General features: G+C 31.2%; 1 protein-coding gene across 1 annotated transcript in view; it reads right to left on the bottom strand.

Moving 5' to 3' along the window:
• Positions 1-5,883, bottom strand: part of LOC111055387 (xanthine dehydrogenase) — a 101,572-nt gene extending 95,689 nt beyond the window's left edge. Inside the window, exon 1 of the mRNA XM_039427646.1 lies at positions 5,670-5,883. Coding sequence (XP_039283580.1) covers positions 5,670-5,729 — 60 coding nt within the window. The 5' untranslated portion in view covers positions 5,730-5,883. The remainder of the gene's footprint in view (positions 1-5,669) is intronic.
• Between the last annotated feature and the right edge of the window lie 10,455 nt (positions 5,884-16,338).

Below are 16,338 nucleotides of genomic sequence, written 5' to 3'. Positions count from 1 at the left end.
TAAAATTTGAAGAACACTAGCTTTTATATTGATTTTATCAGCCTATATTGAACTAGAATATTATATTCTAGTGACGAAATATTCACAGTTAATTCAGAGTTCATATGATCTACTCATTTAAATAGTTCTGTAGTTGCAAAGGAGTCCCACTAATTTATTTCAATATAAGATCAATGCGCAAGTCTATTTTCTACACAAAGAAATAATGCTAAAATCCTAATTTGATAAAACACGTGAAATTGATTTTCTATATTCTATTGAACATATATTATTTCCAAGTTGGAAAAATGTGATATTCTAGCAAGAATTTATTATACTAATTTGTATAAGTTACAAAGAAGTTTGCCGGTAAATTTCACCGGTACCGTAAAGTGTAGGCAATTCTAGTTATATTCAGTTGGAATTAAATTATTAATTCCATAACCTTTAAAAAAAATTATCAGAAAATGAAACCTTGCAAATTACAATTTCGATATCAAGTGACAGTGCTACAGAATCTCTGCCTACAATAAATTAAAAGACCAACAACCTGTTATAATTATAAATCTGAGTAGACTACCCTTTTGAACTATGTTGACAGAAAATAATAAATTCACATGAATGTCTATGACATTTATACTAGTAGTTCTGTAAAAAGTGGACCTCACGCAGTATTCTCAACTACAAGTACCTGATTGAAACTATAGACCTTATGAAAATACAGCAATAGACTGGCTTCTCCACACATCTGTGTTATCACTTGTCAGCTGATTTATGATGAATAATTCTACAGTCTGATTTTTACTTTCCTTGCCCTATTACCATAGGTAAGGAAAGTATTGCTTTCCGAAAAAAATTAAGGTACCCCAATTTCTAAATTTCTATACGTTTCAAGGTCCCTGAGTCCAAAAAACTGGTTTTTGGGTATTGGTCTGTATGTGTGTGTGTGTGTGTGTGTGTGTGTGTGTATGAGTGTATGTGCGTCTGTGTACACGATATCTCATCTCCCAATTAACGGAATGACTTGAAATTTGGAACTTAAGGTCCTTTCACTATAAGGATCCGACACGAACAATTTCGATCGAATGCAATTTAAGATGGCGACTAAAATGGCGAAAATGTTGTCAAAAACAGGGTTTTTCGTGATTTTCTCGGAAACGGCTCCAACGATTTTGATCAAATTCATACCTAAAATAGTCATCGATAAGCTCTATCAATTTCCACAAGTCCCATATCTGTAAAAATTTCAGGAGCTCCGCCCCAGCAATGCAGATAGATTCCCAATTATCAGGCTTCAGATACAATTGAAACAAAAAAAATCAAGTGGAGTAGATTGAGCATGAAAATCTCTACAATTAATGTTCAGTAACATTTCACCTGAAATTGAAAATAAGCTTTAAATTCGAGAAAATGTGATTATTCAATTGCAAATTATTGTTGATTCTATTAAATCATTCACTATGAAGAGATAGCAGACCTCATGTGTGTCTCCAGCGTTATTGCCCTGTCACCAGCTGGCTCAAATCTTTGAATAGTAGACTTGTGATGCGCGGGAACACTAGCGTCAGGTGATCAATTTTCATAACGGCAAGGAAAGTTGTGTGAGTGCGCCACACCAGATTTTTACTCTAATATTGGCGTATGACGGAGGCTCCTTTTCCTTTTTATTATCCTTGAAATGCAAAATTTCCAAAACCTTGTATATACGTCGACGTGCAACTAAAAAGGAACATACCTGTCAATTTCATGAAAATCTATTACCGCGTTTCGCCGTAAATGCACAACATATAAACATATAAACATTCAAACATTTAAACATTAAGAGAAATGCCAAACCGTCGATTTGAATCTTAGACCTCACTTCGCTCGGTCAATCATTCTATAGAGTGCAACAATACCTGCATTTCATTTCATATCATGCATTTCCAATCGCGGAATCTCGCAAGTCTGCTTTGTTTCAGAGTGGGCGAATAAAGATCAGTTATTTTTCTCAAATTCTACTCGACCACTTGCAAAGGAGGTAGAGATTACGTAACCGCGCTAGTTACGTAACTCATTCCAGTTAGTTACTGGAAGAAGAGCTAATCCTCTCTGATCGATTATTTTGGTAGAGAGTTAGTGGGGAGGATATGTATAATATTCTTTCCGAAGAATGGACATTGATATGTCCAAAGCTCCGCCAATTTATGTAGATGCATAACAATATAATTATCTATAGTTATTATATAGCAAATTTCTTTTTCATATCATATACAGTCAATAATGATTTTCTTAGTCTATATTATGTAAATTCATCTATAATTTTGCTGTATTGTAAGCTATTGTATATAAGTGTATAAGCCAGTATATATTGTAATCTACATAAATAAAGTACTGAATCAATCGATACATCCATACATCAATAAATTCAGAGATCTGAATTCTAGAGAAATTGTGATATTTTTCAAAAAAGGAAAGTACTTCGAAAGCTTTTTATACCGATCTTCTGTAATAGCAGGGAGTAAAACCAAATTCTAATGCCCAGTTGCACAACAGTCGGTTAAATTTTAACCGTGATAAAATTCACGAGAACCAATCAGAGAAACCATCTTATTAAAAAGGCTTTCTCAGAGAAGCCGTCTCATCAAAAAGGCCTTCTCGGATTGGATCACGTGAAATTAACCACGGTTAAAATTTAACCGGCACTATTTGTTATTTCTTCTGAGATAATAGTGAGATACACTTGAAACCGTTAGCATAAGTTGAATGGGAAGAAATGATATTAGTAATAAGGATATGCTATCAGTTTAAAGTGATTTCCAATGTAGAATTTATATGACATGTTTGTCTTATGCAGCTACATACTATAGTGAAGTTCACGTTATAATGACGGTATATGATCAACATTGGTTTTGCTGTCCTTGTCTATCATTCGACAAAGCAGATAGCGCTATCCTTTTTTAAATCTGCAACGTTTCCAGATCGTTTTAAAACGATGTGGAAATATAATTGATAAACATAATATTTAATCTCAATTATGAAAATTTATTAGAAAATCATTGAAAAATATATTTTCTGGCGGATAAAATAAAATCCTTGTCTATCATTCGACAAAGCAGATAGGGCTATCCTTTTTTAGCTCTGCAATGTTGCCAAATCGTTTTAAAACTATGTGGAAATAGAATTAATTAATAAGTGTTCAATCTCAATTATTATATAAATTTATTAGAAAATCATTGAAGAATATAATATTTTGTTGGCGGATAAAATAAAATTGATTATTTTTAAACAAGAATGACCAGTTATTATTACATCAGATATACCGGTATAAAATATCCTCTATAGAATAGAATAAATAGAATTACATTTTTATTTGTTGATGTGGCGAAATTTGAACAGTAATGTCCACTCTACCACTTGACCACGTGGTACAAGGCGATGGCAATACGGAGAATCGGCAACGCTCTTCTCCTATCTTTCTTCACTGCCATTATAATGTGGATATCACTATAGTAAATATTATGAACTTATACATATATCAGGTGGGTTTCAAATTTCGAACTGAGAATAATATAATACCCACTGAATCTCAAGAATAAATTGATCTAGGGTAGTAGAATGAAATGATGATGATAATAACTATAATTATTATAATGATTAAAATGAGAATTCAATGTAAACCTTCAGTTTTAAGTGAGTCTTGGAAGACAAATTCGGTACCTATATTTAATTATTAACACATTGAAAAATTAATAACTGTCCACCCATCCAAGAGCATTCCCAAGTTGACCTGACGTAAACATCTCTGGATATAATAATCTATCACATTAAATTGATAGTATGGGAATAAAAGTATTACCAGAGAAAACTTCTATAATTAAACTTCTATAATGTATTCTGTGGTATTACGTAAGAAAATATCTATTACATAATTGAGTTTCTTTTGACTCTCATGTTGCGTCGAATTCATACAATGCATTTCGTAGACAAAATGATTGATTGTTATGAATTTTCAAATCAAACAACATAATTCAACAAAATAACATTGATTTCTCATACGATATGATTAGAGCAGTAGATAAACAACAAGAAATTGAGACTTCATTGTAATATTTTGGAAACGTCACATATAAGAAACGTATTGGAGAATCATTCTCAAGTGAACCATAATGCGCATAGATAAGATAATCGAATAAATGAAAACAGTATCTCAATAATATTGACGTATACCGTAGGCCTATAGTATCTATCAAAGATAGATTTCGTCAAAAATAGCTATTCAAAATGTAGAAGCAACCGCTGATAACTCACGCTTTCCCAAAAAATAATTATTATTGTCAATGTCAATCATGTATGTTCTACAAAAATCAAAAACAATAGTTTTGAGGCCGACAATGATTTATTCAATAAAATCCCAATTAATTACCGTAAGAATCGTACAGTAATTTAAATTATTGCGTGGTCAAATTATCACAAACTACGGTAGACTACACTCAATTCATTGATAAAGTGAACTGATTCATGACTGCTTCTGTATTATTAATGTATTATTATATGTATTATCAATGAAAAATCCCTATCTCGATAAATCTCCTATAAACTGAAAGTTCACGTACCTAACTTATTCCTCCAGATTTATCAAAATCTCTTGTTGTGGGGGGGTGTATTTGAAATCATCAAGTTGATTTTTAATAGCTCATTTCTACCAGTAAATCAATGAAATTTTGGTAATCAATTGAATTTTCATTGATTACGCACTGAAGAATCTGAGGAGAGGATGAAAACTTCGTAACATTTTTTTTTCAAGCTTTAGCAAAATCAGTTAATTTTTATTCGAATTTGAAATTATTGGATCAAATAGACCCAATATATTACTCTATATACATAGTACCTCCTATCTACAAAGTGTACCTTATAAGATATATCGTTTGTTTTTTTGTCATTTTTGAATGGGTCAATAAAAATGACTCCGTTCTACTATTTAGACTGTTTCACAAATTGCGGTACCTGAAATTTACTTCTATCTACAAGGTATACCTTATAAGATATATCGTTTGTTTTTTGACATTTTTAAATGGGTAAATAAAAAATGACTCCGTTCTACTATTTTTTAGACTGTTTTTAGACTTCACAAATTGCGGTACCTAAAACTTGAAGAACACTAGCTTATATTGAACTAGAATTATATTCTAGTGACGAGAAATTTACATTTAATTTATAATTCATTTGATTTACTTATTTAAATAGTAGTTTCAAAGTAGTCCCGCTGATTTATTTCAATAGAAGATCAATGCTCAAGTCTATTTTCAATACAAAAAAATGCGAAAATCCTAATCTGATAAAACACGTGAAATTGGTTTTTCAGATTCTATTGAACTGATATAATTTTCTAGTGAGAAAAATTGGATATTCTAGCAAGAATTTATTATACTAATTTGTATAAGTTACAAAGAAGTTTGCCGGTAAATTTCACCGGTACCGTAAAGTGTAGGTTATTCTAGTTATATTCAGTTGAAATTAAATGATTAATTCCATAACCTTTGAAAAAAATATCAGAAAATGAAACCTTGCAAATTACAATTTTGATATCAAGTGACAGTGTTGCAGAATCTCTGCCTACAATAAATTAATAGACCAACAACCTGTTATAAATGCTGTTACGTAACTGAAATCTGAAGCAAACTTTTGATGAATATTTCGAGCAATTTTACCTTTTTCCCGTTGACAAAGAAAACTAGCTCTGATGAGGTCTGAACGAACGATTCGCCCATCTTGTAAAGTAACTAAAATCCACAGAAAATCACTTGATTAAAGTGATTTAACACAGTTTTCAACTAGAAACTTTTCACAAACTAATGTGTTTGAACTGGTCTGAACTGAGAATCAACTCATTCAGCGTGCTGTCTGCTATGTTGAATGGATGTGCATGTGGGGTGTACAATGCTGCCAAACATTCCAACAATAATTTACCTCTTCGCAGTGTTCTGTTGGACATACTGCTGTTCAAGGGAAAATCGAAAGTATGCAAACATCGACCTTGTTATTCGTTACGACTGTTACGAGCATCGACCTTCGTAATCGATACAGTCAAACATCGAACTTGATAGTCGATCTAGTCAAACATCGACCTTGACAATCGATCTAGTCAAACATCGATAGCAGTTCAACGATATATCGAGAAGGCTCCTAATCAAAAACTATTTGAACTTGACCTCTGAATTTTAAATGTGCGCATAAAACTCAGGAGAGTGTGTCATCCTATCTGGTGATAACATTTCATACTAGACTTCTTCAAACTTTTTTAAACAAACTCCAACTAGAGGCAGAGGATTTAAGGCTGTGCAAAGGATGAAAATAAACTTTCTTCTGGTGATATTTTTCGAAGTTTTTCTATTTGAATACTATCAAGCTATCAAAATGAAAAGGTTTCTCAGGAAAACATTTTTTTCCGATCATTACTTTTTGAGATATGAGCGCCTAAAGTTTAAATTTATGGGACAGAACATTTCAAGTTCGGTAAGAGATAAATCCATGAAATTCAGAGGATAGATTCTTCATGGTATTGTTGATCTAGTAAAACAAAAATATTCTGAAAATATCAATTTTTGAGAAAGTTATTCAATTTACCAAAAATAACTCAACTAAAAGTTATTTTTGGTTATCTTTAGTAAATTGAATAACTTTCTCAAAAAATGATATTTTCAGAATATTTTTGTTTTACTAGATCAACAATACCATGAAGAATCTATCCTCTGAATCTCATGGATTCATCTCTTACCGAACTTGAAATGTTCTGTCCCAAAAATTTAAACTTTAGGCGCTCATATCTCAAAAAGTAATGATCGGAAAAAATGTTTTCCTGAGAAAACTTTTTCATTTTGATAGCTTGATAGTATACAAATCGAAAAACTTTGAAAAATATCACTACTAGAAAGCTTATTTTTGCTTTGCACAGCCTTAACTATAAGACTTTTTAATTATTCAAATCAATTTATTTCCCAGAATTTTACATACAAAATGAGAGTTACATTTGCAAATAATGTAAAAGCACAGTTTTCTTTAGTCAATTTATAAAAATTATTGACAGGACTGCAACTTCATGTAGAAACTAATAACCACAACCTTTAAAATTATCATCAAAAAATGAAACCTTGCAAATTACAATTCCGATATCAAGTGTTTCTATGTATAACCTTATCTAAATTTGGGAGAGAAATAGCACAATCTTTAGGTAACCTTATTCTTCTCTCCCCATCATGTAATATTATTGTATGAATCAATCAATCAATAACACATCTTTAGATGTACTGCAGTAACACTGTGGTCTTGTCAATAAATTTAATTTAATAAATGTGGATTTGACTAAAATAAAACTGTTTTTCCAATTATGGAGAATTTCCATAATATGAATGCATATTCAACAAATTTTATCAATTACTAGCAGGAACCCGTGCTTCGCAAGGATCTACTTTCAAACTTGATAATTTGAAAACTTGACGTAATGAATTCTATCTTCTATAAATAGATATTTATTTATAAAAATGAATGTCTGTTTGTGTGTTTGTTCCCTATGACTTGAAAAATATTTGACATAACAGCATGAAACTTTGGGAATATGTTGTGTGAATATTGGGGATGGTTTCTGACCAGAAATTTTAATAGGGTGGCTAATAATGATTATTTATTGATCAATTTTTCACAGACCTATGTTTTCGAAATTGTCGGCCTAGCGGCTTCCGAAGAACGGAAAGATGATCATGATTCAAGATCATATTGAGATACTGGTAATATGCTTCAGCATCTAAAGTTACCAGCTGTAATAAAGACGTCACCCTATGATAAATTGTGTAGGCTAATGGTATTACAACGGTAGTTTGGAGTTGAAGTGTGGTTGATTGGTACCAGCTGTAGATAATGGTTCCTTAGAAGACCTATACAAATAATTATCACTCCCCTATCATTGAGTAAACGGAAAATGTTGGAAAAAAATTATTCACCTGATGGAAGAGAGTTGTTCATATTGCATTCATTAATGGCAGAATAATTTCCATTTTTTTTTAATTTAGCTTAGCTTATATTCATCCTAAAATGTAAGATGGAAAGAATATGTAATTCTGTGTGATTCATCATACATCGCATATTTCCTGGACCATCTATTTGACAATCAACAACTATGAAAACATTGAATTCATCTTTGAAACACTGATTTATCCTATCTAATTTTTTTAATTCAACACTTTACTGTTAGATATTACTACCAATTGATTGAGAAGAATATGTTGCCGTGCTACCAATTTTTCCTTAAACGGTTGGAATAGCATTTAACACCTATCAACCTAAGGATAGTTGTCGGCTCCAATGAAATAGATTCTTGATAAACTGTGAATGGATCTATTGCCTATGAATGAGAAATCCAGTTTTCAGAGCAAATTAACTTATAATCTTCAGATGAATTTATACAAATACACAAAGAAAAATATGTCTTAAGCCTAATTATTTCAGAGTTATTACGAACTAAAATACTTATCTAGTTTACAGTTGAAACACAGTGGCTATTGGCTTGAAAATACAAACAGCTATTTAATAACAAACTAGTACACAATAAACTTGTATAAAACTCAATTTAAAACATTAATAAATTCACTTAAACAGACAATAATTCAGAGCACAAAATTACACACACAACAGCCAGCCATTTTTCTAGAGAGGGCTGAACAGGAAAAAACCTAAGTTGCAAGTCACGAAGCCAACGCCTCCAACATTACAGACACATCACCAAAATATTATAACTTACAAGTTTAGAATTCACATTCTACATCTGTTCTCAATAAAACTTTATTTTGAAACTGTTATTTTAAATTTTTATACATATCTCGATTTAAATAAACTATTTATCTAGTAATTTGTTAACCCTGCCTCGGTGACACCATGGAACAATGCAACAAACATTAACGATAATAAATTCTCCGTCAAAAAGTTTGTCCGTCTATTGATGACTCTGACATTTACTATAAGTTCCATAGATCTCGAATTGAAGATTCGATTCAAATGTGAGAAAAAAATGTAATATTACAAATACCCCCCTCTTGACATAAAAAAATTTACTGTTTGAAAATTTAAAGAAAAAATTTACATTGACCCTAATGAAAATTGTTGAAATTTAAATTTGAGAACAGTAACAATTTTTTCTAGAAAAACATTACATGTCATCCAATAATATTGAAAATTATTATAAAAATTCATCAATAGCGTTTGTTATATGTTTCCAAACAATATTTCAAAATATAGAATATCAATATTACTTTTGATTTAGTTTTATAATTTAAAGAAAATATCTCAACAGAAAGTTTAATATGTAAAGAATAGTTTTTTGAAATTGCACATAAATTTAATAGATAGAAAAATTCAATTTTTATTGCATAAAAAAATTAGTATGTTGAATAAAAAAATTATTATTATTATTTTTTTTTTTAAATGAATTGATGAATTGTTACATTTAATTTTCACATAAAATTTCAATAAATCAAAAAATGTTCATTTCTTTCACTATGACGCGGTTGATTTATTGATGCACATTTTGGAAAACAGTCCGTTAAGGCACTCAGTATGATTTTCAGTTAAGTGTGACTCCAATGTGATGACGTTAAGTGTTGGGCTGATCTGGATGCACGTAGTGTTGGGCTGATACTTGTAGTCGACTGATGCATATCAAACTCGATACAGGTGACATCTCAGTTAGCATTGCTTCATGTTTGTAGTAGACGGCTGCATTCCAAATTCAATACAGAGTCACATAAATTTGTATCATATTTGTAATTATACAATGTACATTTCAGGCTTGAAATGACAATGTAATTCGGTTTTTTGGAAAAGAGATAGACGCTGCATACAGGATTAATTTAGGTGAGGATTAATTTAGGTAAGGTTTGGTTTTTTGATATTTCAGCTTTCAAGGTTTAGAGTTCTGCATACAGGAATAATTTAGGAGAGGATTTTTGAATCAATTCTTCCATGATACTGTGACTGTTCTTCTGAATTCAAAGTTGTGAATGTGAACATGGATGGCAATTACCTCCAGGTAATGCAGTAGTGTTGAAGTTTGAGATACAGAGTCAGCAATAAGCATTGGCATTGCTATTGGCATATGCTTTGGTGTCGGCTTTGGCATCGGCGTTAATATTGGCATTGGCGCAGGCATTGGCATTGGCATTGGCGCAGGCATTGACATCAGCACAGGCATCGGCGTTGATTTTGGTGTTGGCATCAGCATTGGCGCAGGCATTGGCGTAGCTATTGGCATTGGTGCAGCATTGATATCAGCACAGGCATCGGCGTAGATTTTGGCATTTTGGCATTGTTATTGGTGTTGATATTGGTGTTGACATTGGCGTAGTTATTGGTGTAGGCCGCAGCGTAGATTTAGGCGTAGATATTGGCGTAGTTATGTCACACTAGTTTGAAAATCACCCAAATGTTCTTAACACTCTTCATGGCGTTCACTTGTTGCTGATTTCGAGATTCACATGATAACTATTTCAATGTTAATGTCTGTGCTGTACCTGTTATCTTAAAATGCTTATAAACTAAGAAGAAAAACTTGATTAGGCTATCAATACAATCTAATACACATGAAAATTATTTTTAAATATTTATGAAATTGAAATTTGTTAACATCTTATTATACAGTCAGCAATACATAAATTGTGAAATATGGACATATCAATGATAAATTTAAAAAAAAATCATCATTTTCATCTATTCACTGTTCAAATATCAAAATTTTAATCCATTCTTCAAAATAGAAATATAATCTCATAACACCCTGTATCATTATCAAAATTGTAAAAAACATCAGATCATCACAACAAAATTTAATTTCAATACATATTTCAATAATTTCAGACAATTGGTCTTCTATTCACAATCATTTCATAATATATCTGCATTTCATTATCATTTAATATAACATTTCATTTATAGCAAGTTCATTTCACATTTATGATTTATCATTCAGGGTTTCGAATTATTTAGTTTAATTTTTGTTCAAAAATTGTATAAAAAGCAAATTATTTAATGTTATTAATCATCGTTTGTTGGATACTATAGTTTATTTCGACTTTCAATGTTCTAAACACAAACTTCATTTCATGACAAAACTTTACTATCAATCATTAAACAAGAAACCATTCAAAACATCATAATATTTTGCTTCAAAGGCAAACAATATTCATAAGTAATCTCATCTATGGCAATCAACATTATTAATCATTATTTTTGCATCTATGACAATCACATAAGTAATCAACACAAAAATATTATCTCACTACTGCCTCTCTAAGTCATAACCTCTGTTATTCCTTCTTTAGGCAATAATGGGTTTCCATCTCAAAAAACAATCACATACCAGCAAAATTCTAATCAACAAACCCCACTAAAAATTCTACATACACTCCAGCATCCATTTCAAACGATAATCAATCATATCAAAATTTATAGAACAAACAGTTTTAAAAATTTGAAAAAGATATCAATCACAAAAACTTATTTCAATTAATAATATAACAAAACGTTTTAAATTGAACCATTTATTTTTTAAACTAATTTAAAATTTAAAGACTGTATAATAAGTACAAACATTTCAAGATTATAATACAAAGATGATCAAGATGAATAATGGGTAAATAAGTTCCCTAAAAAATACAAACAAGAGAGAAAGAAAACTGGGTAAATAAATTCCCTAAAACAATACAAAGAAGAGAAAGATTAATTATGGGTAATAAGTTCCCTAAAACAACACACATTTCAAAATAAGTGATACATGATGAAAAAATATGCCACAAGCAAACAATTATTTACACAACAATGGATAGATTTTAGAAAAGTTAAGTTTCATCAACAATTTAAAGATTAGGAAAATAAGCTACTATTTTAACTTCCAAAATTATTTCAGAAAAAAAAATACAAATTTAAATGACTATGGACAAGATTGGTTAAGATATGCTTCATAGAAGAAATTTACTGAATATTACACAAAGACAGGAAAGAATCGAAAATTGAAAAGATTAAGGGCCAAGAAAATAGGCTACAGGAAAGAAAAAAGACACAATTATGGACTCTTACCATACACTGTGTAGCGATTATGCTATTCTGAATCCCGGCATAACACAGGATTCCTAATCATTGTGTGTTGGGGATACCCTCATTATGTGATTCACAGTCATCATCTTGTAATAAGCAATTTGAAACACCTTTGAATACTAATCCATCAATGGAAACTTTGCGTTTTGTTTTCTTCAATAGCATGATTTTATAGGGTTCATTTGTTTCAACAAAGCCGTTTTGCCTACAAAAGTTAGTCATGTTCACTTGAGAATGCATAGCATACACCTTTTCAATTCTCAGTTGAAAGTTGAACTCATCAACTTGACTCAAAGCAACATTCATTTTGTTCCACATATTCCTAACCTCCACAGAAACCTGTCTCATGTAATCATTCACTTTGTTAATAATTTTCCTAACCTTCAATGTAGCAATATCACTTTCATGATGGTTGACTTTCAGTGAAGACAACTCCCTACCTACTTCTTTACTCAATTTTACTATCTCAAGGGTGACTTTTAACAACAGAACTAGGCCTACATTGTCAGAAACTTGAATGAGTTGATCTTGTATCTTAACACTACTATTATCATGCTCAATTTGTTTTCATCTTCATGACTATCTTTCAATGTTTCATGTGCATTTTTCAATAGAAGGTTTATACTAACCTGCTCTAGTCTAATGCTAGTACATTCTTGCTTCATATCATCAAACCTAGCATTTTGATTTTTAAACATTTGGTCTAACTTAGCATTTTGCTTATCAAATTTAGCATTTTGCTCATCAAATCTAGCATTTTGTCTATCAAACTTTTGTGTTAAGAACTCTATAAGATTCATATCATTTTTAATGTTTGCCATTTTGTAATATGCACTGATTCATTAAAACTTGATCTCTCTTGAACCGATTTCCACCAGCAACAAACCATTCATAACCTATCAAGACATCTATCCTAAACATAATTTCTATAACCAGGGATTTCATGGTGTACCATTTGGGACATATTTATTTTGTAATTCTGTCCCACCACAGGGGTAACATTTGCCGTGCTACCAATTTTTCCTTAAACGGTTGGAATAGCATTTAACACCTATCAACCTAAGGATAGTTGTCGGCTCCAATGAAATAGATTCTTGATAAACTGTGAATGGATCTATTGCCTATGATGAGAAATCCAGTTTTCAGAGCAAATTAACTTATAATCTTCAGATGAATTTATACAAATACACAAGAAAAATATGTCTTAAGCCTAATTATTTCAGAGTTATTACGAACTAAAATACTTATCTAGTTTACAGTTGAAACACAGTGGCTATTGGCTTGAAAATACAAACAGCTATTTAATAACAAACTAGTACACAATAAACTTGTATAAAACTCAATTTAAAACATTAATAAATTCACTTAAACAGACAATAATTCAGAGCACAAATTACACACACAACAGCCAGCCATTTTCTAGAGAGGGCTGAACAGGAAAAACCTAAGTTGCAAGTCACGAAGCCACGCCTCCAACATTACAGAACATCACCAAAAAATATTATAACTTACAAGTTTAGAATTCACATTCTACATCTGTTCTCAATAAAACTTTATTTTGAAACTGTTATTTTAAATTTTATACATATCTCGATTTAAATAAACTATTTATCTAGTAATTTGTTAACCCTGCCTCGGTGACACCATGGAACAATGCAACAACATTAACGATAATAAATTCTCCGTCAAAAAGTTTGTCCGTCTATTGATGACTCTGACATTTACTATAAAGTTCCATAGATCTCGAATTGAAGATTCGATTCAAATGTGAGAAAAAAATGTAATATTACAATGTTTTGGGAATAATGAATGCTGCATGACTAAGCACATAGGAAGTCCGTATTCAGATGTAAATGAAAATATTGTCAGATAAATTTCATGATTCACCAAATAAAGAAAGTGTGACATGAGATACATTGACTTTTTTGGCGGAACAAAGTTTGCCAGGTAAGCTAGTTGTAAATAAAGCTTTATTATTAATAGTCAACGCTGAAAAAAGACAGGCTCAATCACCAGAATGTATAAATTCTATGAAGGACAGAAGCCAATAATTTTGAGTAGTTCATCACTTTCCATATGGACACCGGGATACATTATGGACAATCAATACGTATGAAATTTATTAGCTACAAAATGAAAAAACTTTGATTGAAGTGACCCAGACTACCACAATATGAATAACCATTTAGATCAAATATAAAAATTACTCACATCTCTCATCAACTCGTACTTTTTGTTCACAAAATATCTACACAAAAATATAAAGTATATTGAATGAACTCACGGCTAATAGTACTCAAGTTTGTCTTTTTCTGGCCGAGCAACAAATAAATGTAGGTTTATGTTTGACATCTTGTTTTTGTAATCTTGTTGTCTATCAAGGATTTTTTCAATGTTTTTTTTTGTTTGCAATAAAATTTAAATTTGAAAAAAGAATTATCAACAAACTCCTAACCAAAGAAAAGCTCTGTGCTCAGTATTCTAATCGGAATGTATGAGACTCCATATACAGCTGATAGAAGGCCAAGCATAAGCATACACCAATGGAGCAAACACGTGGCAATAAGCTCGCGCTTTCGATCCACAGAAAATTAATTCGATCAGCTGATTGATAAAATTATTTTAAGCTTTCCAATGATACGACATAATATGTTAGAATATCATGTGTCAATTATATCAGTCCATATGGCATTCACCTTACCATGTTCATAACCTTACTAAATAGGATCTTTTTCATCCTTTGAAACCCTTAGAGGCAAATATCTCAAAAACCGTTCTTAGTGCGCGTCTAGCTGTTTGAAGAATATTTTTGCAAAGTTTCAAGTCTGTAGAACAATTAGTTTGAGCTGTAGTGTGATTTTACATCAAAATTTTCGAAAAATGCCCTCTCCTGGACCCCCTGTGCTCCTGATCAAAATTTTCTGCATAGATCTAATTTTTTTTCGTAGCTGAACAAAAAAGTTCCTTATGACTTTGCTGTGTAATGAGCGGTTAAAAAGTACAAAATTTTGGGGGGGCCCCAGCTCCCTCTCAGGGGGGCAAGTTTCTGAAAATCCTTTCTTAGTGGATGCTTTCAGGCTACCATAGACAATCGTGCAGAATTTCAAGTTTTTAGGCTCAGTAGTTTGGGCTGTGGTGTGATTTCAGTCTGTAGGGGCTTAGCCTTCTATAAGTATAGAGATAGAGAAGAGAGATTTTTGTTGTTTCATGGTTTTTTGAAAAATAAAAATATGAACAAAAATTACTGGTATATTCTTACCAAATAATTTTCCTCAATAATGTTTGTAAAATTATTCTTACAATCTGAGCTATTGTATCTCAATATTCACATCTATATGACATGACCACATGACCTAATATTATAAGGCCTGCACAATATAGAAAACAATGGTAAAATCACTCAATTTGAAACAATACATCCAGTAAAAAGATAAGTCTATGCTCTATGCTTCAAGTTTGAGTCAGTGAAAATTGAATGAATTTTTGTGAAGTACTGAAGTAGTATCTTGGGTCTAATTTTTCCAAATCTGTCAACTAACTTTATTGACATATTCTATACGGTACAACAAGAATAATGCATAAAACTGTGATTATTCAATTGTTTTTATCCTGTTAGCATTTCATCTATTTGAAACAATACAGCATTTGATAGGAGAAAATAATAATTTCAAGCATTGGCGTAGATTGCTGTTTGACACTGAGGGGTCTTGAAAGTTTCAAGTTTGAACTGGTCATTATTTAGAAGAATTTTGTTAACCTACGGTAGCTTTTATGCAATCATGTTTATGATATTCAGTGATAAAATGTAGGTTTACGAAAAGTTGATTGGATTTTTTCAATTTTGTAAAATACAGAATCAGAATGTACCGTACAAAACTTCAATTGAATTTGTAAATTAATCTTGTTATCTCTACGCTTTTTGTTTTCTATACTAAAATGCAGGTCTATTTTATACAGAAAATCTATTACAGTTTGTTAAAGTACGTACATAGAAATCTTTAATAATCAAATTTGTAAATCAATATAATTCTAATATTTTGGCCCGGTTGCACAAAAGCCGGTTAAACTTTAACCGTGATTAATTCCGCGAGAACCATTCAGAGAAGCCGTTTTATCAAAAACGCATTCTCTGGTTGGTTCTTGTGAAGTTAATCACAATTAAAATTTAACCAGCTTTTGTGCAACCGGGTCTTTGTCTTTGATCGGTTTTCAACAATACATCTAATCTCAAATAATCTGATA

This window comes from Nilaparvata lugens, chromosome 5 (genome assembly GCF_014356525.2).
Source record: "Nilaparvata lugens isolate BPH chromosome 5, ASM1435652v1, whole genome shotgun sequence".
Lineage (NCBI taxonomy): Eukaryota > Metazoa > Arthropoda > Insecta > Hemiptera > Delphacidae > Nilaparvata > Nilaparvata lugens.
The sequence above is the reverse complement of the archived record's forward strand: the minus strand, read 5'-3'. Positions and strand labels throughout refer to the sequence as shown.